Source organism: Eutrigla gurnardus (genome assembly GCF_963514095.1).
Source record: "Eutrigla gurnardus genome assembly, contig: SCAFFOLD_59, whole genome shotgun sequence".
Taxonomy (NCBI): Eukaryota; Metazoa; Chordata; class Actinopteri; order Perciformes; family Triglidae; genus Eutrigla; species Eutrigla gurnardus.
The window spans coordinates 182,504-205,841 of NW_028155512.1; the positions used below are offsets into that span (position 1 = coordinate 182,504).

The window sequence follows — 23,338 nt, forward strand, 5'->3', positions numbered from 1 at the left end:
GCTGGGTTGTTTAAATTGCTTCCTGGAGGGCTGACGTGAAATCGAACAATATCCTCTGGCTTTAGAGACTAGCCCCATAGCTTCCTTTTTTTGTATAAAAAAAATTCAGAGTTAGGACAGACCTTGGCAAGCTGAGCCCGGGGAGGCCAGGGCCCGGTTTCCTTCTTAGCCTTCTTAAAGCCTTTTTAACGCTACGTCATTCATTACCCCTACTTAGAGTTCCTGAACATTTCGTGTGTTTCCCGAAAAGTTCTTTGCTATGAATCTCTTTCGTACGTCATACGTTGGTAAGGGTGGTCTGTACGAATGACGTAAGGAGTGTTTCTTAAGAAGACTCCTAAGAGACCGTTCGGGAACCACGACTATAGAGGTAAACAACTTTGGTAAGTCATAACGTAGGAGTCTTCGTAGCGCGCTAAGAGTGGACGTTATTGGGAAACCGGGCCCAGGACATGGTAGGTCAGGACAAATCAATTAATATCAGCTCAATAAAGGTTCTTGGCTCTTTGGGCCATGCTTTACTGTGACAGTGCAACCGGGGCACCCACTGTGATTATGTGGATACATTATTAAGTGTGGTTGAGACATTATAATGAAATAATATTCCTTTCCTGTCTGTCACGGGGTCCTTAAACCAGGTTCAAATGACACATAAATGATGGCATAGTCGACAAGTATTTCCTTTGGTGGATTTATTTGCTTCACCCAGTGCAAAACATAAACCATACAGGACATACAAGGAGCTCTGCAACAGCTTAACGCAGCAGCCCAACACTAACTGACCGGGCCGGGCCAAAGCAGCCCTCTTTTAAAGGTAAGGCTCCTCCCACTGAGCCGGGTATTCTTATGAGAACAATTATCAATCACACATACTCATATCAGAGAAACCATTTCACCATTCAGGGTTATTCATTATTTTACCAAATATATTTCCATGATTTACCAGATGCAATGTCAACTCCACATGCCTTATATAAACATGAAAAATGAAACAAACAATAACGGCACAATCACCGCCAGTCACATGACCACAAACCCCGCCCAGTGACGTATATAACACCGGGAAATCCTTTGTCCCGGTTTGACTGAGGACACACCCACCCCGGTGAGTTACGATGCAGGTAAGTGTATGCATAATAGTTACAACAGAGACCAAGTGTGCACCCATGGTCTCCTTACAGAGCTGGAAGGAAAAAGGATCGTTAACATGATCATTTACTGAACTGAGATGAACAGAGGGAAGAAACGAGTGTGGCGTGTGTGTGTGTGTGTGGGTGTGCGTGTGTGCGAGCATCAGCGTCTCTCAGCGCCCCGCGCTGCTCCCCGTGCGCCATGCGCTGGGCACGGACCGTGACGGCGCTCCGTCACATCATCCCTCTCCTCCCAGAGGCTGAGAATGTGTCAGCCTGGAAAGGTAATCGGCAACCACGTTGGTCTTGCCCGACCGGTGTCGGATCATGAACCTAAATGGTTGGAGCGAGAGGTACCACCTGGTCAGGCGACTGTTGTGATCCCTCATGGAGTTGATCCATGTGAGAGCTCGATGATCAGTCTCGAGGTCGAACTCCCGCCCCAGCAAGTAATACCGCAGGCTCTCCAGAGCCCACTTAATGGCTAGCCCCTCTTTCTCCACCGTCGAGTACCTGGTTTCACGGGGCTGCAGTTTTCGGCTCAGGTACAGAATTGGTTGTTCTTCTCCAGGATTTCCTTGTGCCAGCACTGCTCCAAGGCCCACTCCAGAGGCATCCACCTGGACCAGAAACCTTTTCAGGAATTTTCCACATGTGGTTGGATAACACATTTTCATTTTCAGGTTCTGGTAGCCTAAGCTGCTTCTCAAAACGCCGCTGGCGTCTGGATTTTCTTGGCCCCTTTGTGCCACCCTCACACAGACTACTGTCAAGATCTGGGAGGGGTTGGACACCGGCTTTCACCTGGGCTCGGGTAATCACAGGATAAGCAACATTTACATTGACCTCCCCATGCTCCCCAGAGTCTATCCCCTCAGTCCGTTCAGCTTCGAGGAGCAGATCCAGGAGGATAGGTAAGTCCCAACCAAGCACAGCATCCACTGGTAAGCCCTCCACCACTCCCACAGTTAACAGGTAAGGTTGTGCATTGATAACGACAGTCAAATCAGTTTTTGGATAGGGCCGTTCATCCCCATGCACGCATAGAATGTTCTCTTGTCTGTTATAATCCACTGTGCTCACTGGTGCCAGGTTGCCCTTAACCAGGGACATGACGCTACCACTGTCCAACAGAGCAGTAACCTGCTGGCCATTTATGGTCACAGTCTTGTAGCGCTGCAATATGGCGCCTCCAGTGGCAGCCCCCTCTGGCCGGGGTGCATAGCAGGCCCCAATGACCTTAGCTTTGCGTATGGGACACACAGAAGCTTTATGGCCCGGCTGCTGACAGTAGAAACAAACAAAGTCCTTACCCGATGCCCGATGGATTGGGACCATGTTGCTACCTGGAAGCTCCTGGCTACTCTCTCGCCTGGCAGGTCTAGGCTGGAATGGTGAAGGTGCCGGTCGGTGCGGTGCACTGGAGGGCCGGGCAGCTGGACCTCCTCTCCGGGCATTAAGGTACTGCAACGCCAGCTTGGCCGCTGCGAGCCCTCCCGCTGGCTCGTGCTCCCTCACCCATGTTCTCACCTCCGGCGGAAGCACACGCAGTAGCTGCTCCAGGATGATGGCCTCCCCGATGTCGTCCTTGGTGTGCTGCTCCGGTCGGATCCAGCATCGGTAGAGGCCCCTGAGTCGGTGATAGGTCTCCGTCGGATTCTCACCAGATGGAACTGTTGTGGATCTGAACTGCTGCCGGTAGGTCTCTGGTGAGATGTCAAACTTCGTCAGCAACGCAGCTTTCAGGTCAGCATAACAGTGTGCGCTCTCCTCATCCATGGCTGTGTAGGCCTCCAACGCCTTCCCCGTCAGCAGTGGAACCAGACGACACGCCCACTCAGGCTCAGGCCACCGCCACGTCTTGGCGATGCGCTCAAACCGCAGCAGATAGTTCTCAATGTCCTCCTCCGCTTGGTATAGCGGGATTTTTGGCTCACTCATAAGCCTCCCTTCTGAGCTGGACTGGCCAAACCGGGCCCCAGAGTCCTGCAGCTGGAGAGAGACGGCCTCTGACGGCGCGTCACGGCGCACACGCTGAGCTGCTGGCGTTGGCAGTCCGAGCCGGGGACTGCTCGCTGTCGACGTGCTAGGGGTTGAAGCCCGTGGAAGAGAGGCTCTCAAACCCTGGATCTCCGCCAACAGATTTTCCTCTCTTCGCTGCTGTGCTGCCAAAAAGTCTCTCATAATGGTCACCAGCTCTCCCCCTGATTCACCTGTGGCTGCTGCGCCCGCCATGGCTCCTGGGTCCGGCCCAGGGTCGTCCTCCCTCTCATCCTCCTCTGAGGATGAACCGAGCGACTCCCAAACTGCATCAACATCTGCAGCTGCCATCACTGCCTCGGCCCGCTGCTGCTGGGACCGCAGTCCGGTGCGCAGTCCCGTGCGCTTTGGAAACATCTGGTCATCTTGAACCCACGCCTCCATTCTGGTCTCCGAATGGAGGCGTGGGTTCAAATCCCACTCCTGACACCATATGTCACGGGGTCCTTAAACCAGGTTCAAATGACACATAAATGATGGCATAGTCGACAAGTATTTCCTTTGGTGGATTTATTTGCTTCACCCAGTGCAAAACATAAACCATACAGGACATACAAGGAGCTCTGCAACAGCTTAACGCAGCAGCCCAACACTAACTGCCCGGGCCGGGCCAAAGCAGCCCTCTTTTAAAGGTAAGGCTCCTCCCACTGAGCCGGGTATTCTTATGAGAACAATTATCAATCACACATACTCATATCAGAGAAACCATTTCACCATTCAGGGTTATTCATTATTTTACCAAATATATTTCCATGATTTACCAGATGCAATGTCAACTCCACATGCCTTATATAAACATGAAAAATGAAACAAACAATAACGGCACAATCACCGCCAGTCACATGACCACAAACCCCGCCCAGTGACGTATATAACACCGGGAAATCCTTTGTCCCGGTTTGACTGAGGACACACCCACCCCGGTGAGTTACGATGCAGGTAAGTGTATGCATAATAGTTACAACAGAGACCAAGTGTGCACCCATGGTCTCCTTACAGAGCTGGAAGGAAAAAGGATCGTTAACATGATCATTTACTGAACTGAGATGAACAGAGGGAAGAAACGAGTGTGGCGTGTGTGTGTGTGTGTGGGTGTGCGTGTGTGCGAGCATCAGCGTCTCTCAGCGCCCCGCGCTGCTCCCCGTGCGCCATGCGCTGGGCACGGACCGTGACGGCGCTCCGTCACATCATCCCTCTCCTCCCAGAGGCTGAGAATGTGTCAGCCTGGAAAGGTAATCGGCAACCACGTTGGTCTTGCCCGACCGGTGTCGGATCATGAACCTAAATGGTTGGAGCGAGAGGTACCACCTGGTCAGGCGACTGTTGTGATCCCTCATGGAGTTGATCCATGTGAGAGCTCGATGATCAGTCTCGAGGTCGAACTCCCGCCCCAGCAAGTAATACCGCAGGCTCTCCAGAGCCCACTTAATGGCTAGCCCCTCTTTCTCCACCGTCGAGTACCTGGTTTCACGGGGCTGCAGTTTTCGGCTCAGGTACAGAATTGGTTGTTCTTCTCCAGGATTTCCTTGTGCCAGCACTGCTCCAAGGCCCACTCCAGAGGCATCCACCTGGACCAGAAACCTTTTCAGGAATTTTCCACATGTGGTTGGATAACACATTTTCATTTTCAGGTTCTGGTAGCCTAAGCTGCTTCTCAAAACGCCGCTGGCGTCTGGATTTTCTTGGCCCCTTTGTGCCACCCTCACACAGACTACTGTCAAGATCTGGGAGGGGTTGGACACCGGCTTTCACCTGGGCTCGGGTAATCACAGGATAAGCAACATTTACATTGACCTCCCCATGCTCCCCAGAGTCTATCCCCTCAGTCCGTTCAGCTTCGAGGAGCAGATCCAGGAGGATAGGTAAGTCCCAACCAAGCACAGCATCCACTGGTAAGCCCTCCACCACTCCCACAGTTAACAGGTAAGGTTGTGCATTGATAACGACAGTCAAATCAGTTTTTGGATAGGGCCGTTCATCCCCATGCACGCATAGAATGTTCTCTTGTCTGTTATAATCCACTGTGCTCACTGGTGCCAGGTTGCCCTTAACCAGGGACATGACGCTACCACTGTCCAACAGAGCAGTAACCTGCTGGCCATTTATGGTCACAGTCTTGTAGCGCTGCAATATGGCGCCTCCAGTGGCAGCCCCCTCTGGCCGGGGTGCATAGCAGGCCCCAATGACCTTAGCTTTGCGTATGGGACACACAGAAGCTTTATGGCCCGGCTGCTGACAGTAGAAACAAACAAAGTCCTTACCCGATGCCCGATGGATTGGGACCATGTTGCTACCTGGAAGCTCCTGGCTACTCTCTCGCCTGGCAGGTCTAGGCTGGAATGGTGAAGGTGCCGGTCGGTGCGGTGCACTGGAGGGCCGGGCAGCTGGACCTCCTCTCCGGGCATTAAGGTACTGCAACGCCAGCTTGGCCGCTGCGAGCCCTCCCGCTGGCTCGTGCTCCCTCACCCATGTTCTCACCTCCGGCGGAAGCACACGCAGTAGCTGCTCCAGGATGATGGCCTCCCCGATGTCGTCCTTGGTGTGCTGCTCCGGTCGGATCCAGCATCGGTAGAGGCCCCTGAGTCGGTGATAGGTCTCCGTCGGATTCTCACCAGATGGAACTGTTGTGGATCTGAACTGCTGCCGGTAGGTCTCTGGTGAGATGTCAAACTTCGTCAGCAACGCAGCTTTCAGGTCAGCATAACAGTGTGCGCTCTCCTCATCCATGGCTGTGTAGGCCTCCAACGCCTTCCCCGTCAGCAGTGGAACCAGACGACACGCCCACTCAGGCTCAGGCCACCGCCACGTCTTGGCGATGCGCTCAAACCGCAGCAGATAGTTCTCAATGTCCTCCTCCGCTTGGTATAGCGGGATTTTTGGCTCACTCATAAGCCTCCCTTCTGAGCTGGACTGGCCAAACCGGGCCCCAGAGTCCTGCAGCTGGAGAGAGACGGCCTCTGACGGCGCGTCACGGCGCACACGCTGAGCTGCTGGCGTTGGCAGTCCGAGCCGGGGACTGCTCGCTGTCGACGTGCTAGGGGTTGAAGCCCGTGGAAGAGAGGCTCTCAAACCCTGGATCTCCGCCAACAGATTTTCCTCTCTTCGCTGCTGTGCTGCCAAAAAGTCTCTCATAATGGTCACCAGCTCTCCCCCTGATTCACCTGTGGCTGCTGCGCCCGCCATGGCTCCTGGGTCCGGCCCAGGGTCGTCCTCCCTCTCATCCTCCTCTGAGGATGAACCGAGCGACTCCCAAACTGCATCAACATCTGCAGCTGCCATCACTGCCTCGGCCCGCTGCTGCTGGGACCGCAGTCCGGTGCGCAGTCCCGTGCGCTTTGGAAACATCTGGTCATCTTGAACCCACGCCTCCATTCTGGTCTCCGAATGGAGGCGTGGGTTCAAATCCCACTCCTGACACCATATGTCACGGGGTCCTTAAACCAGGTTCAAATGACACATAAATGATGGCATAGTCGACAAGTATTTCCTTTGGTGGATTTATTTGCTTCACCCAGTGCAAAACATAAACCATACAGGACATACAAGGAGCTCTGCAACAGCTTAACGCAGCAGCCCAACACTAACTGCCCGGGCCGGGCCAAAGCAGCCCTCTTTTAAAGGTAAGGCTCCTCCCACTGAGCCGGGTATTCTTATGAGAACAATTATCAATCACACATACTCATATCAGAGAAACCATTTCACCATTCAGGGTTATTCATTATTTTACCAAATATATTTCCATGATTTACCAGATGCAATGTCAACTCCACATGCCTTATATAAACATGAAAAATGAAACAAACAATAACGGCACAATCACCGCCAGTCACATGACCACAAACCCCGCCCAGTGACGTATATAACACCGGGAAATCCTTTGTCCCGGTTTGACTGAGGACACACCCACCCCGGTGAGTTACGATGCAGGTAAGTGTATGCATAATAGTTACAACAGAGACCAAGTGTGCACCCATGGTCTCCTTACAGAGCTGGAAGGAAAAAGGATCGTTAACATGATCATTTACTGAACTGAGATGAACAGAGGGAAGAAACGAGTGTGGCGTGTGTGTGTGTGTGTGGGTGTGCGTGTGTGCGAGCATCAGCGTCTCTCAGCGCCCCGCGCTGCTCCCCGTGCGCCATGCGCTGGGCACGGACCGTGACGGCGCTCCGTCACATCATCCCTCTCCTCCCAGAGGCTGAGAATGTGTCAGCCTGGAAAGGTAATCGGCAACCACGTTGGTCTTGCCCGACCGGTGTCGGATCATGAACCTAAATGGTTGGAGCGAGAGGTACCACCTGGTCAGGCGACTGTTGTGATCCCTCATGGAGTTGATCCATGTGAGAGCTCGATGATCAGTCTCGAGGTCGAACTCCCGCCCCAGCAAGTAATACCGCAGGCTCTCCAGAGCCCACTTAATGGCTAGCCCCTCTTTCTCCACCGTCGAGTACCTGGTTTCACGGGGCTGCAGTTTTCGGCTCAGGTACAGAATTGGTTGTTCTTCTCCAGGATTTCCTTGTGCCAGCACTGCTCCAAGGCCCACTCCAGAGGCATCCACCTGGACCAGAAACCTTTGGGTGAAGTCTGGGCTCCTAAGGACAGGCGAAGAGCACAGGCGAGCTTTCAGGGTGTTAAAAGCCTCCTCACATTCATCTGTCCAGGTGACCGGGTTCCTCTGGTCCTTGCAGGTCAAAGCTGTGAGAGGGGCGGCAATGGTGGCAAACTGGGGGACAAACCGTCGATACCAGCCAACTAATCCCAGGAAAGACCGTACCTCCTTCTTGGTACTGGGTCGAGCGCAGTTCCTGATGGCTTCCACTTTATCCACTTGTGGCCGGACCATTCCTCTTCCCAGCTGGTATCCCAGGTACCGTGTCTCCTGTCGTGCCCACTCACACTTGCCAGGGTTTAGGGTCAACCCCGCCTCCTGGATCCTTCCGAGAACCATGGACAGCTGGTGAACGTGCTCCTCCCAGGTTTTGCTGTATATCACCACGTCGTCCAGGTAGGCTGCACTGTAGCTTTCACAACCCCGGAGGACTTTGTCCATTAGCCTCTGGAAGGTAGCGGGGGCACCATGCAAGCCAAAGGGCATCACAGTAAACTGGAAAAGTCCCGCCGGTGTCCGGAACGCTGTGTAGGGGCGAGAAGACTTCTCCAGTGGTACCTGCCAGTACCCCTTACACAGATCCAGAGTACTGATGTACTTGGCAGCTCCAATCTTCTCCAGCAGATCGTCAATCCTCGGCATGGGATAAGCGTCAAACTCTGAGACAGAATTGAGCTTCCTGAAATCAATACATATCCGCAACGAGCCATCCTTCTTAAAGACGATAACCACTGGACTGCACCATTCTGAGTTGGAAGGCTCAATCACCCCAAGTCTCAACATCTCCTCCACCTCCTGCTGCAACCTCCCCACCAACTGGTGTGGGATACGATAGGGCCGTTGACGGATGGGTTGTCTATCTTTGAGACGGATGACATGCTCAATGAAGTCGGTTCTCCCTGGAGATGCACCGAATAAAGAAGGAACCCCCTGGAAGACTTTAAGGAGCTGCCTGGCTTCTTCTGGTGCTAGATGTGTCAGCACAGGAGTAGCAGCTTCGGTTAGCATCTCTGGCCCGGCCTCCATTTCCTCTTCCAGGTCCACCTGTCTCACCAACAGGACCTTTGGTGCACTGCTTCCAGGAACTTCAGGTGGACGCTCCTTCCATGCCTTCAGCAAGTTCACATGGTAAGTCTGTTTTGGTTTCTTCTTTTCAGGGTGATGGATCTCATAGGTGACGGGCCCCATTTTGCGAAGAACAAGGTAGGGTCCTTGCCATTTCGCTAGGAGTTTGCTGCTGGAGGAAGGAAGTAACAGCAGCACTTTCTGTCCGGGCAGAAACTCACGGTGCCGTGCCTGGTGGTCATACCAGGTCTTCTGTTTCCTCTGTGCCTCCCGCAGGTTGACTTCTGCTTCTTCCTGGTACCCTGCCAGCCGGTTCCTCATCTCCAGCACATACTGTACCACACTTCTGTCACTCTGAGAGGTGGAAGGAACCTCCCAGGTTTTCCTCAGCAAATCCAGTGGGCCCTGGACATCCCACCCATAGAGTAGCTCGAAGGGAGAGAAACCGGTGGAGGCCTGTGGAACCTCCCAGTAGGCGAAGAGCAGAAATGGCAACCAACGGTCCCAGTCCTTTCCAGTGTCATCCACGAACTTTTGCAGCATCCTCTTCAACGTCTGGTTGAACCTTTCCACAAGACCGTCAGTCTGTGGATGGTACGGCGTGGTCTTGATTGCCGAGATGCCCAGTTGTTTCTGGAAGAGCTGCATCAGCCGAGATGTGAAGTTGGTTCCCTGGTCCGTGAGGATTTCATCAGGTATGCCAACTCGGGAAAACAGCTGCACCAGGGCCCGCAGAACAGCAGGAGCGGTAATGGTCCGGAGGGGGAACGCTTCGGGGAAACGGGTTGCATAGTCACACACAACCAGAATATACTGGTGACCACCACTGCTTCTCACCAGAGGGCCCACAATGTCCATGGCAATCCTGCGGAAAGGGATAGAAATAATAGGCAGTGGTTGCAGGAAAGCTCTGTGAGACTTCTGAGCAGTGCCGGTTTTCTGACAGGTTGGACATGTACTGCAATATTTCTGAATGTCTGTGTACATTGAGGGCCAATAAAACCTTGCGCTGACCCGCAGATATGTTTTGTGACGGCCGAGGTGCCCCGCCCAGGGAAGTGTGTGTGCTAAATGCATTACAAGAGGCCTACAGCTAGCAGGTACCACAAGACGTCTGTTTTCCTCATCAACAGCATACAACACACTGTCATCTACCACAAATCTTTCCTTCCCCAGACATTCCCCCTCTGGTCCCTCTAACACCTTGGCAAACAATGGTTTCAAAGTTTCATCCCCCCTTTGCAACACAGAAACATTTTCTTTCGACTAGCCATCCCACTCCTGATACCATATGTCACGGGGTCCTTAAACCAGGTTCAAATGACACATAAATGATGGCATAGTCGACAAGTATTTCCTTTGGTGGATTTATTTGCTTCACCCAGTGCAAAACATAAACCATACAGGACATACAAGGAGCTCTGCAACAGCTTAACGCAGCAGCCCAACACTAACTGACCGGGCCGGGCCAAAGCAGCCCTCTTTTAAAGGTAAGGCTCCTCCCACTGAGCCGGGTATTCTTATGAGAACAATTATCAATCACACATACTCATATCAGAGAAACCATTTCACCATTCAGGGTTATTCATTATTTTACCAAATATATTTCCATGATTTACCAGATGCAATGTCAACTCCACATGCCTTATATAAACATGAAAAATGAAACAAACAATAACGGCACAATCACCGCCAGTCACATGACCACAAACCCCGCCCAGTGACGTATATAACACCGGGAAATCCTTTGTCCCGGTTTGACTGAGGACACACCCACCCCGGTGAGTTACGATGCAGGTAAGTGTATGCATAATAGTTACAACAGAGACCAAGTGTGCACCCATGGTCTCCTTACAGAGCTGGAAGGAAAAAGGATCGTTAACATGATCATTTACTGAACTGAGATGAACAGAGGGAAGAAACGAGTGTGGCGTGTGTGTGTGTGTGTGGGTGTGCGTGTGTGCGAGCATCAGCGTCTCTCAGCGCCCCGCGCTGCTCCCCGTGCGCCATGCGCTGGGCACGGACCGTGACGGCGCTCCGTCACACTGTCTCTATAAAATACCTTTATTAAGGCCTGATTTGTCTTTGGACCATGCTTTTATGAGAAGTGATAGTAGAACATTGTTTGTCATTCTTATTATTCTACTCAACAAAGTTTCCCTCCTGGAAGCAACAACACAGTAGAAACACTTATTAATACTTACATTCCTATAAATGCTACAAATGGGATATATATATATATATATATATATATATATATATATATATAAAAAGTGTAGGGTAGAAGATTGCCTCCCTACTAAAAAAAAACAGCTTAGACCAGCTTAAGCTGTAAGCTGGTTTGATGGTTTTAGCTATAGGTTTTGGTCAGATGGTCTTAGCTGGTCAAGCTGGTTTTAGCTGTTTTTTTTATTTTTTTAACTCTTAACTGTAAATTCACAGTATAAAATTAGTATTTTTAACGAACATGAATATTTAACAACTTTAGTGTTTAGTGGCTTAACACGGTGAAACTGGCTCCTCTCTCTCTCTCATGCTCACTCACACGACCTTCCCTTAATAAACAGAAGATGTATCAAGATACTGCCCAAGGATTAAGTACATATCTATAGTCGATCTGTTCCCTGCCATAATCAGGGCAGAGTTTGGAGAAGTAGAGACCCACTCCAGCCCAGACGCTCAGCTTTGTGCTGCAGTGAACGGGGTCCAGAGAAAAAGCCAAATTAACCGCCTAAAACAAGGCTCACCTAAACATGTTTACGTCAGCTCAAGTGTACGTAAAAATTCACACCACTTTACATCGCCGTCAGACCGCGCTTTCTTTTGGCACTACACTGCAACAGCTGCTGATCTGCGAGCGGAGGAATACAGCGCGAGGCCCAGTTGCTGGACGAGAGGTTTACTTTCGGTAAAAAACAAACTTATCTCTCCGTATCCTATAGAGTGCTAAAAATAATTTCACCATGCCCGATCTGACCACTTGCTACAGCAGCAATGTCACATTGCATGTTTCAATTTAAACACAACACACTAACTGACTCTCATCCCCCACACCCAACCATGCAAACCGTGTAAACCCATCAACCAGCCTATTCATACAGCTTCTACACCATCAACCAGCTAAGACCATCTAAAACCACCAATAGCCTGTTGAACCAGCTAAGACCATCTAAAACCATCAACCAGCTAAAACCACTAAGACCAGCCACACACACACACACACACACACACACACACACACACACACACACACACACACACACACACACACACACACACACACACACGGTATTATGTGACGCTTTTTGTGTCTATCTTCCAGTGAACACTGCCATCTAGTGGTCGATATAACTCAGTTTTATTTCATTCACAACAAAATCATAACCTCAAACAAATATTAAATTGCTACCAGTCAATTTAGTATTTGTGTGTGAAACCTTTGTGTCAAACAAATTAATCTCATTTTTTTTAAATATGTGACCAGGTGCTATTCAATATAAGACCCAGAATAAACTGGAACCAGAGACTGTGTATACAAAAATATAGATTTTATTTATCCTGCATGGGATCACAACAAACAACAAGACTATAGACTATGGGATGAGTTGAGTAACAGTTAAAATGAAAACAAATCAAGAAAATAAACCAAAATAAAGATGCAAGCAGCAATGAGGGGGTCAAGCTGGGCTGCGGAACCAGGAATGATTCGACATTCCTGGTTCTGGTCTGGCTTCATATCCCGTGAACGTGCGTAACACAAGACAACGTTAACCTGGCTTGAATTAGCCTCAACAAGGCGCGGCTGAAATGCGTTAATGGAATGGGTTTAGCCGCAAGTGGAATTTGGCGTTAGTTCTAACCAGGCTTAACCAGCAAAGCGCCGCTTTAATTAGCGAGTTTGGTGGAATACCCCTCAGGTGAGCGTTCCGCCCCCTTGTTTGGACTCGCCTGTCAAACGAAGGGTGTCGAGCTTCCGGCATATTTTCAAAATAAAGCACACAGACGTGACGGTGACATGCCAAATAAGTAACAAAAGTCATTCAAATCTTGACATCAAAAACAGCTTATGTAGAATGTGTTGAGTGAAAATAGAAAGCAGTGAACTGTGTCTTTATATAATGAACATGTAGTATTTAATTTAATTATAAACCAAGCGTCCAAGTCCAGGGTAAATATCACATGGTGTGTGGCCAATACATGAGAGGAGATCTCGAACTTACTTTGAAGGGCAGGAAGTCGTTTGTGAAACTAGGGACTAAAACAAAAGATGCTTTCGCTTTTACTAGAGACACCTCCTTACGTGCGCAGTAGTTTCTGTAATTTGGTTTTAACCTCTGCCCAAAGTGGTTGAGGAAAAGTAATAATCCGTGAGTTTTTCCTCTCAAATGGCTCGTCGGTTTTTCCTGGTCTGCCTCCTCTGCTCTGCCTTCTGCCATGGTGAGTTTATGGATTATGTGGTTTGGGATTTTTTAACCTTTGCACGTATCGTGTTGACATGAAAACACATCCGCGCAGGTCTAACGTCGAGTAAACCTGCACAACTCAGTTAAATATCTAATTCCAGCTAATAACAATGTGTCTGCTTTATGGTATAGTACCAATGTCATTTTTTAGGTTTAGGTTTGTTAGGTCAGTGAGGTGTAATTTACTTTTACTTTTTGAGGCTGTAGTTTGTGTACTAGTTGGATTTAAGTGTGTGTATGTTGGACCAGTCGAGCATTAACCTTCACCGTTGACTTTAATATTGATTGGCATTTCTAAAAAATAACAGGCCCTAATGCCAACTCGTCATAGATACGAACCAACAGCTCTCTGGCACAGTATTATTTGTATTGGATTATATGAGATTGTACATGTCACTCAGGGGGTAAAAGGGAAAACTATGGAGAGGGGAGGAGGACCCAAATTCAGTTAATCGGACAAGGGGGCGTGATGGGGATAAACAGAAAACAAGCTTTATTTATGCTGAATACAAAAATCAGGGAGTCGGGTACAAAAAAAAAAAAAAAACAGTCACAAGGCAGGGCTCAACGCTAAGGTTTTTTTCCCACTTGCCCAGTCGGGCCAGTGGGTCTGAATTCTACTGGTGCTGGAAAATACTGGTGTCAAAATTTTGAATAATATAAACACCAACACTTAACTTATTTTAAATGCCTTTAAGCATATGTTTATTAAACAGCTTTTCAGAATTGCAACATGTATAATATAATAATATTAATAAATATATACTAATATTAAGCTGCTTCTGTCTATGAAATATGGATATTATTTTGGGTAGTGTCCATGGGCGTTTTGTTTTGCCAGGAATAGTCCTTTCCTCTCCCTGCCCTAAATATGTGTGTATATAGTGTACTTCTTCTATGCCATTTATGTATTTAACTTTCTCTTTCACTACAGTAACTTTTTGACCGTCATTTGCTCTGCTCTGAACTCCTCTGTGTCTCCCGTTTGGGCAAACACAACAACTCACGGCCAATCGTAAATCAGGCTTTCCGATTGGCTGTAAAAGCCGCTACTGGAGCCAATAGGAGTGTCCGAGAAATAAACGTAACTCTATACGTCACTAGCAAGATGGCGGATGAGAAGTGATCGACGATATACATAAACAAAACGGAGAAATGCGCCACGGAGACGAGGAGACATCTAGTCACATCTTTACAACTTTACGCATTCGTTTTGTTGTCAGAAATAAATCGCTCACATGGACAAGCAGAGTTCCGTTATTTAGCCCCGTTTCTCTAGTTTAAGAGGAAAAAAACCGCACGTTTCTAGCCCAAACCATTACGGAGTTATGACGCTCTAAAGACAACATGATATTTTGTAGCGTATATGCTACAATGGGTCTAACTTAACAGACACCTCTGGAGGGACTGCGAGCGAGCAGAGCTGCCGCTTATGTTTGTGTTTTGGGCTCATGGTAACGTTACTAGTAGTTATGAGTTGTAAAGGACTGGGATGTTTATTACAATTTCAGGAGAGTCTGCTGCGTTAACTTATCTTCGAAACGTATTCTGCCCTCCGCAGCTTCTCCACTCGGCGAAACTTTTTCTCCTCGCCGCCGCGTGTGTGAGCAGCACTGAGCATGCACAGCTTTCACTGCTGATTGGCTGTTAAACATGCCATGGGACAATGCTGGAGACAGAGTAGTGGCTGCAGACAGAGAAGCGCGGCTCCATCAGAGCCAAAATAACCCAGTTTTAAATTGATCTCTTATCGGCCGTCGGATTAAAGAAAAAGGCCGATGCCGATTTGCGTCAAAATGCTGAATATCGGCGCCGATAATCGGCCCAGCCGATAATCGGTCTATCCCTACCAAATATAAATCGTTTTTTTTATTAGTGGTTATCAAATAACGACAAAGATTCAGGTAAATTGTTATATTTGATCTTTATTTACAATGAATGAATAATTCTGACATTGTTGGAACATTGGTATTTTTTTTTTGCAGTTTTATCCCATATTTTAATCTTGGCCACTCAAACTTTGGCACAAAAATAAATACATAAATAATCCCCTCACACCCGAAGGGTATTCCACCAAACTCGCTAATTAAAGCGGCGCTTACCTGGTTAAGCCTGGTTAGAACTAACGCCAACTTCCACTTGCGGCTAAACCCATTCCATTAACGCATTTCAGCCGCGCCTTGTTGAGGCTAATTCAAGCCAGGTTAACGTTGTCGTGTGTTACGCACGTCCACGGGATATGAAGCCAGACCAGAACCGTGAATGTCGAATCATCGAGAAAATGGCAGAAAAGACCAGAGAAAAAAATATTCACAGAACTGTACGAGGAGTACAAACCCATCATAACCAAAAAAGGGAATACTGTAGTGATAAATAAAAATCGCGAGGCTGCTTGGGCAAGAATTGCCGAGCGATTAAATACGGAAGTACCGTTAAGAGTAACATGTTCTAATTTAACACTGACGATTTCTCAAACGTGAGGATAGTGTAGAGGTAACGCGCCGGCTTTGCAACTTCGTGAAACTTATTTCTTTGGCCGGAACTCACTCACTCTCTCTCTCTCTCTCTCTCTCTCTCTCTCTCTCTCTCTCTCTCTCTCTCTCTCTCTCTCTCTCTCTGTCTGTCTCTCTTAGATAGGTAAATGCATCTACATTGACCAACTCATTTATCTCAACAATTCAATGAACCTAGGGATATACCTAAGGAATTTATGTGGCTTAAAATTGCATGCAGCAATGCCTTTGTCATTGGGATCTATATCATGCTATTAATAATAACATCTTTATGTCTATCATGTTTTTGCAAATTATATTTGGGTTCTGGGGAAATTGTATGACATATTTATCATAGTTAAGGTAAAATGTTGGTCTAATTCTCTGATCTAAAGACAATTATACAAAAAAAAAAAAAAAACACACATGAAATGTTCTCGCCAGGATGCGAACCTGGGACGCCCACATTCAAGGGCAGGTGAATCACCACTCACCCAACTGGTAGCTTTCCATTATAATATGGCCAGTCGCTCTTAAAGCTTGGCGGAACCTTCTGCTGGTACAGTTGTTTCCGACAGACGGACTTCTCTGAAACCCCCGCTAAAGTAAGCCTGATGGTTAGCCTGCCCAGGGGCAGGCTAGTTTGGTCGGATAAATTCCCATGGTTACTTAGCGGAGAGTGCCTCAAGTCACGTTGATGGAACGCAACTCTCGCTAAAGGTAGCGAGGCTTATCGAAATTAGCCCGGCTTTGCGCTTAGCTAGTTTGATGGAATACCCCTCTGATCTGACAATCCTACTTGTTTCTAAACGTCTCTGCTCTCTGTTTGCAGCTGCTGGGCAATCTCCAATATATGCACTCAAGGGGGGGGAGGTCACCCTAAAGCCAGACACTGATGGAGACGCTGTAGAAATTCTGTGGATACACAATGGCAACAGAGTGGTAGAGTTCGATGGCAACAGGGTCACTCTCAACTGGGTCACTGCAGTACTCAGTATCACCGACCTCAGATTTGAGGACAGCGGGGAATATAGAGCGTTAGTAGCCAATGAAAAAGGGTTGCATCGTTCAGCTTATAAATTGGAGGTGATAGGTAAGTTATCTTTTACTAATTTTTTTTTAACAAAGTGGTTATATGCAGTTACCCAGTAAACAAAGTCACCTGCATTACAGGAGCTGGAAGTAACAGAGAAGCAGTGTCAGAAACGTTTTCACCCGCACCCAGCAGTGCAATGATTCAGATCACTTATACAAGTATGTATATGTGACATATACGATAGTATATGTCACCTATACAAGTGATTCCATAGCGCATTTACTTTTTGTCTTTTTGATGGCCTTACTATCAGCTGAGACTTTGCTCTCCAGAAAATGACTGACCACCATTTCCATTATGATCAGCTGATACAGTTGTTTAACTTATTTATACCTTTAAACATGTAAGCAAAGGAATAGAAAACAACAACCTGCTTTTCCAGTCCTTTTATTTATGTTCTACCCTGTTTTGTGAGGCTGATTCTTCAATTATTTTTTTCTAAAATAACGTTAGCCTCGTAGCATAATTGCCTAAGTCATATTTCAATGTTTTTGGAAAACAAGAAAAAACACAATTTTTAGAGATCACATTGGTATTTTGTATTGATATTGTAACAGTACACTCAACCAGATGTGTGAACAAGTATGCAAAAAGAAAAAGACCCATCATCAATTCCCTAACAGAATATGCCACGACTTAGGCATTTCTTCTCTTACATATAAATGCAAACATAACGTAACCAAAGTTGTTTTACTCTCCTAAATATAACCAAGATGTGTAACTTGTCCATAACCAAGTTTTTTCTTATGTCTAAAGCAGAAAATGAAGTGATGTTGAGTATTTTAACACAGTAAACCATGTTAAATTCAAAGGTTCACTGCAAAAAATCTAAATCTTACCAAATACTTCTTATGTCTAGTCAAAATGTCTCATTTCTAAAACAAATCTATTTGTCTAAATGTCTTTTTCTGGTGATGTTTCTTAAGTGTAAAGATGTGTTCTGACCAGAAAATTAGGTAATATTTATTATTGATAAATAATATTTAGCCGCTTCATTATCTTGTAGCAAAACATGTGATTTCAAGTTTAAATACACAGTTCATAATCCCTTTGATTGACTGAAATTACATTTAGTGTCTAGAAAATTGAAGAAATATAAACTCTTACCAGATGAAAATGAATCAAAGAGAAGAGCTTATGCTTCACTTGTGGACAGCCGTTCTGCCATTTTGTTTGTATCAAAACTGCCTAAGTCAAAGAGGTAGTGTTTTTGGATTCTAATACAGTAAGTGTTGTGATTGGCCAAGGACATAGGCAGAAAGGCAGGAAGATGCAGCAGTGGTAGGAGAGTAAAGTTATGGAATAAGTTAGATATCACAATTTGGCCAAAATATGACTCAGGCAATTATGCTATGAGGCTAACGATAAGCACATTATGTCCTCTATACCTTATCCCACGTTCAAACACATTAGAGTCATTCACGTTGGTATGTATTCATTGATTTGTTCTTTGATGTATTCATTAAGAGAAGGTCGCCAGCCCCAAAATATCCTGTGAGATGAGCAACAGCAGCAGCACTAACGTATCTGCACAGCTGCTGTGTTCTGCTGTCTACCGACCTCCAATGAAGTTTGAGTGGAGAACACATGGAAACCTGCAGGCTGGCCAACAGTTACAAATCTCTCTGGGGGCTGAACATGATGATGAAGTATACACTTGTAATGTGAGCAACCCTCTGAGCAGTGAAACGGCGACATTCACAGCAAAGGATTGCTACCCAGGTAAGATTTCACATTCAGAGAATAGCAGAAATTATTTGTGTGTTTACCTCACACTCTATAAGAATATGGGAACAAATTAAATATCTCTTACAAAAGGTTTTTTTTTTGTAAGGGAAATTGTGCAACATACTGCTTGAATGTTGTTTTAGAACTGAAAAATGTAACTAAAGGTTGCTGTGAGTTTCACTTTTGTTCTTTCTGTGCAGACGGTTCATCTGGAGGCAAGATTGTCGGCATCGTTGTAGGTGTTGTAGGTGCCCTGATTGTCGGCATCGTGGTTCTGGCCGTAGTGTTCTGCAAACGCCACCGTAAAGGTAAATATTAAAAAAGTTCAGACCTAAACAGGAGAAATTGATTCGAAAATTTATATTTTTTCCGCAATTAGTTGATATACAATAATACAGACATTGATATCTACAGTACATATTCAGTTATGAGTAATTGGTTATTAATAAGCTCTGCATTGGGCAAGTTTATTTATTTATAGATCAAAAGTTCAACCAGTATCTATAGAAAGCCATTTATGTGTGACTGTTATCTTCCCTGTTTATAAACATACCATTTCTTGCTTATTATTTTGTCCCCTCTCTCTCTCTCTCTCTCTCTCTCTCTCTCTCTGTCTCTCTCTCGGTCCAAGCATGTTTTCGACCCCGTACAATACAAGGTATGATATTTACCGGAAAATGTTTGCCATTCTTTCTCTTTTCTGACTTTTTCGTTTTGTAATTTTGCGGTAAACAGTGATCATTTCCACCAGCTGGAACATCAGTGTTAGATTTCAGCATATTGATTTTTATTACTTTAAATTAAAGGGCGTCATTCTAAAAAGAGCAAATACAAAATAATAATTAATAATTAATAACAATAGTAACAAACCGCCTTGAAACAAATAAAATAACATTTCATTCGTCTGATTCACTGCTTAGCTTCGTTGCCTTGCTTTCATTCACTACGTAGCTCGCTTTACCGCCAAATTTATAGCTACGTGTTCACAAACAGCAGCTGTCCAATTAAACGTATTCTATCTTTTAATGGGTTTTACTCAAAGGTCATCATCTAAGAATTCTTTTGGTCGTGTTCTTTTCTTTCTGGCGACTCACATTATATTTTGTGTTTTCAAGCTGTTTCAGGATCAGATATGAATAATGCTCAGAGTGACGAACATGACTCTCTTCCTCTGAGTCCGGATGAAGCTGCTAGCAGTCGCAGAGGAGACGGCGATTCATGCCCCAGTTCTGGAAAAGGTAAAGGCTGCTCAGTGTTTTTATGCTATAACAGCAGAGAATCCTGGCTTAAAAGCAAATTGATAAAAAAAAAAAAATAAACATTTTCTGATAATGGTGAAAGAACATTGTCATTTTCTCTCTGATTTGTTATTATTTACTAAAACCAAAATGTCTTATCATATATGCCTCAACAAGATCTTGGACTGGATGTGGAAAAAAAAAAACATTTAACAAGTAACTTTTGTAATATTAAAAACAAATCTTTGTATTCATCATGTCCTTCTTTTATCTTCCCACTTTGCCTTCTTATGGCTTACATACGTATCCATGACGTGCACTTATATTGTATTTTGGTGGGTGTTTGGTGTACAGTACGGAGTAGAGTGGAATAGAGATCACTTCAGGCAACGTGTTTCCTTTAGATTTGATTGAAACTATTATGAACTGAACCAGAAAGCAAACTTTGCCTAATTGCTTCCCTTTTCTTTAATTTACAGCAAGTGTTAAGATTTCAACAGATGAGATGCCATGAAAAGGTTACATTAACACACGTTATTCATTATGACTTAAACATAGTAGAAAAGACTTAAACAATGATGTGTTGTCTTTCACTCTTTCCAGGGCATGTCAGCTCTGCCATAAAAGCTTGGTCTGAGCAAAGCAAAGATGGAAGTTCAAAGAAAAAATTCACAGGTCCCTTTTGTTAATTAACAAAGTTGCTTACAATTTGCGTACACCTGCAACAACTAACAACTAATTCTTTTAGTTAATCATTTTAATTATAGGATGTCAAACTAGTGGAATGGAAAGCTGCATGATCTTCCATTTGAGAAGCTGCAAAACAGTGAATGCTTGGGAATTTTGACTAAAAGTATTAATTGATTATTATAAGGAATGTATTTTTTGTTGAACAATTCATTAATTAATCAATATAACATTACAGGTTACTAACAGCACTCATTGTTCTCTACTGTTTTATTTGACTGTTTTCTAAAATGTCTGTGTGGTTTAAAGAATAGACAATAACACAGATGAGCGTTAAGAAAAGTGAGTTCCCTTCTCCTCTCGGTCTGAATAATCTTGCTAGTAACGATCAGAATGATGCGGATGCAGGCCAGCAGAGAGTCAGGGAGACGCCAGATGTTTCAGGCGAAGTTTTAAAAAAAAAGAAACAGAATCTAAATGCTGTTTGAACTGTTTGGGTTTTTTGTGAGGTAAAATGATCGTTAAATATTTAGGATCCCTGATTATTAATTAATTTTCGTAATCTGAACATGATGGGCAGAAAGTCAGTTTGGTGCGACGGCTGTCACACGGACAAAAAGCATTTTAATGACGGGAACTTGGGATCATACCATTCGGAATCTCAATTCAATTATATCTATAGTGTCATAACACAAGAGAAGTAATCTCAGGACACTTTACACATTGAGCAGGACTAGCACACGCTCATGATTTTCACTATAATATGCGTACCATTAGGTTTCTGTTTTGGCCCTACAAGGAAAATAAGTGGGCACTCCTGGATTAGACCTTGGAGCAGTTTTCCTGTTTTTTTCTTTCTTTCTTTCTCTATTCTCACTTTTTATCTTTTATAACTTTACAGAAACCACAAGGTGAGATGATGATGAAGTATTTCAACCAGCTGAAACATGAGCATTAGATTTCAGCATGTTGATTTGATCACTTGTAGCTTTAAAATTAAAGGGCGTCGCCGTTTCATTTGACCTCCGGTCTTCATCGCCTGCAGGGCGCGTTGGAGATAAAAGCAAGGAAGCACTCTGAGAGCACACGCCTGCAAAGCTACATGTTACAGAATGTTTGCAGAAGTTCAAGAGAAACCTCAGATATTAGATACGATATTAATGCACTCTGTGATGCAGTCCATGTTAAAAAAGTTGATCAGCTTATCAACATCACATCTTGCTCTTTAAAAGTATAACATGTAGGAAGTTGATCTCATCATGTATTGATTCAGTACTGATTGTTATTAAGGTTGTACATTGTTCTACTGGTTTCTTTATTTCCCTTCTTCCGTGTGTCCGGTTTAGGATATATTCGTTGTGCGAGTGACGACAATGGCGATGCAGTCCAGCATAGAACACAGAGGAAAAGGTTGTCCTCCAGTAAGCCTGATCAGAAAGTGTCCATCCCTCCTGAACATCCAGGTTAGGAAACTGAAATGAAAAAATGACTCAAATGACAAAATGGAAAACATCTGTTGACAAATCAAGCTGAGACACATGTTATAATCTGAAGGAGTAGCTATTTGATTCACTTGAGCGCTTACTTTAATGCAGCTGTGTGTTACTTGGGAAATTTTTTTAGCTAAAAATGTTTAGCTCCACTCATTTTTTGCACCTCAATGTAGTAAGATGATGACTGATTGATTTTAAAACTGCCTCTAAACAATTAAAGCCTCTGCAAATTGTTAGCAGTCATCTTACTGTCTGTTTCAGAGCCAGGGAAGGAGGCAGAGGAGGATGAGGAAGCACTCTCTGCTCCTGCCGGTGCTTCTCCTGCTGCTCAGCCACCTTCCCTTTTGGCTGAAAGTCCTCCAAGAAAGGCACCTGAGGACAGCGCTGGTGAACACAAGGATGACACCAACTCAGGTCAGGTCACCACAGAGGAAAATTACTTTTTGTACGAAAGAGAAACACATGAGTCAGATGACAAACCTGACACTATTACTGACCAGAAAGGTTCAAAAACATCGTTGCATGAGCAACCTTTAACCTTATCGCAGGGTGAAACCAACCCAAGCGATTGTGATGATAATAATAAAGGCGATAGTGTGGGTGACTGGGAAGAAGCAGGTCAGCAACAGCACCTGTATTCAGACACCTTCCAGCAAACTCAGGGCCCCACACCAACACCACCAGACAACAGCACCACCCTTCAAGAGTCCCCACACACTGCACGTTCACACCCAGATGGGGAAGAAGAGCTCAAGCCCAGCCGGGACTCAGACGAAGGGGCGGGGCAGTCGGTTAAGGCGAAAGCCAAACTGTGGGATGCGACCCCGGAGAAGAACAGCCAGGCAGCGAGAGCTGCAGTGAGGATGAAGGATAAAGTCGTTGACTAGCCTTCATGCAGCCTGGCAAACTGAAAGAAGATTTGAGAAGGAAGCAGATAATGAAAGTGCATCTATGAATACAGAGATGAAGGCAGAGCGGATAGAGCATGGATGAATATCAACGTTCAGATGCAGGAGAGACGGACATACACTAAGACTAACTGACCGTTATTATTATGAGGTTGAAAACAGACGGGTGGTCATCTTTCCCTGTTACCTGTTTAGTTTTTAATGTAACGGTTTAAATGAATTCAAATGAATATTAATCAAATATTCGGCTTCATTTGAAAGTTATGTTTTTATTGTTTGTCTTTCATAGGTGTTTAATGTATGCTTTTTAAAAGAATCACACAATTATGAACAATAATTTGGATTTTATATCATTGAACAACACTAATTTTATAAATATATTATGAGCTTA

At 45.5% G+C, this 23,338-nt stretch overlaps 1 protein-coding gene across 2 annotated transcripts in view; it reads left to right on the top strand.

Moving 5' to 3' along the window:
- LOC311010230 (hemicentin-1-like) overlaps nucleotides 1-23,332 on the top strand; it is an 87,361-nt gene extending 64,029 nt beyond the window's left edge. The window contains exons 6-12 of one of the 2 annotated variants that reach the window (XM_084040771.1): nucleotides 16,630-16,890; nucleotides 18,361-18,615; nucleotides 18,822-18,929; nucleotides 19,737-19,859; nucleotides 20,463-20,534; nucleotides 21,893-22,009; nucleotides 22,301-23,332. In XM_084040771.1, the coding sequence (XP_083896897.1) occupies nucleotides 16,630-16,890; nucleotides 18,361-18,615; nucleotides 18,822-18,929; nucleotides 19,737-19,859; nucleotides 20,463-20,534; nucleotides 21,893-22,009; nucleotides 22,301-22,926 (1,562 nt within the window). In that variant the 3' untranslated portion in view covers nucleotides 22,927-23,332. Of the gene's footprint in view, nucleotides 1-16,629; nucleotides 16,891-18,360; nucleotides 18,616-18,821; nucleotides 18,930-19,252; nucleotides 19,280-19,736; nucleotides 19,860-20,462; nucleotides 20,535-21,892; nucleotides 22,010-22,300 lie in introns of both variants that reach the window. The other variant, XM_084040772.1, reaches the window with a different exon arrangement.
- The last annotated feature ends 6 nt before the right edge of the window (nucleotides 23,333-23,338 follow it).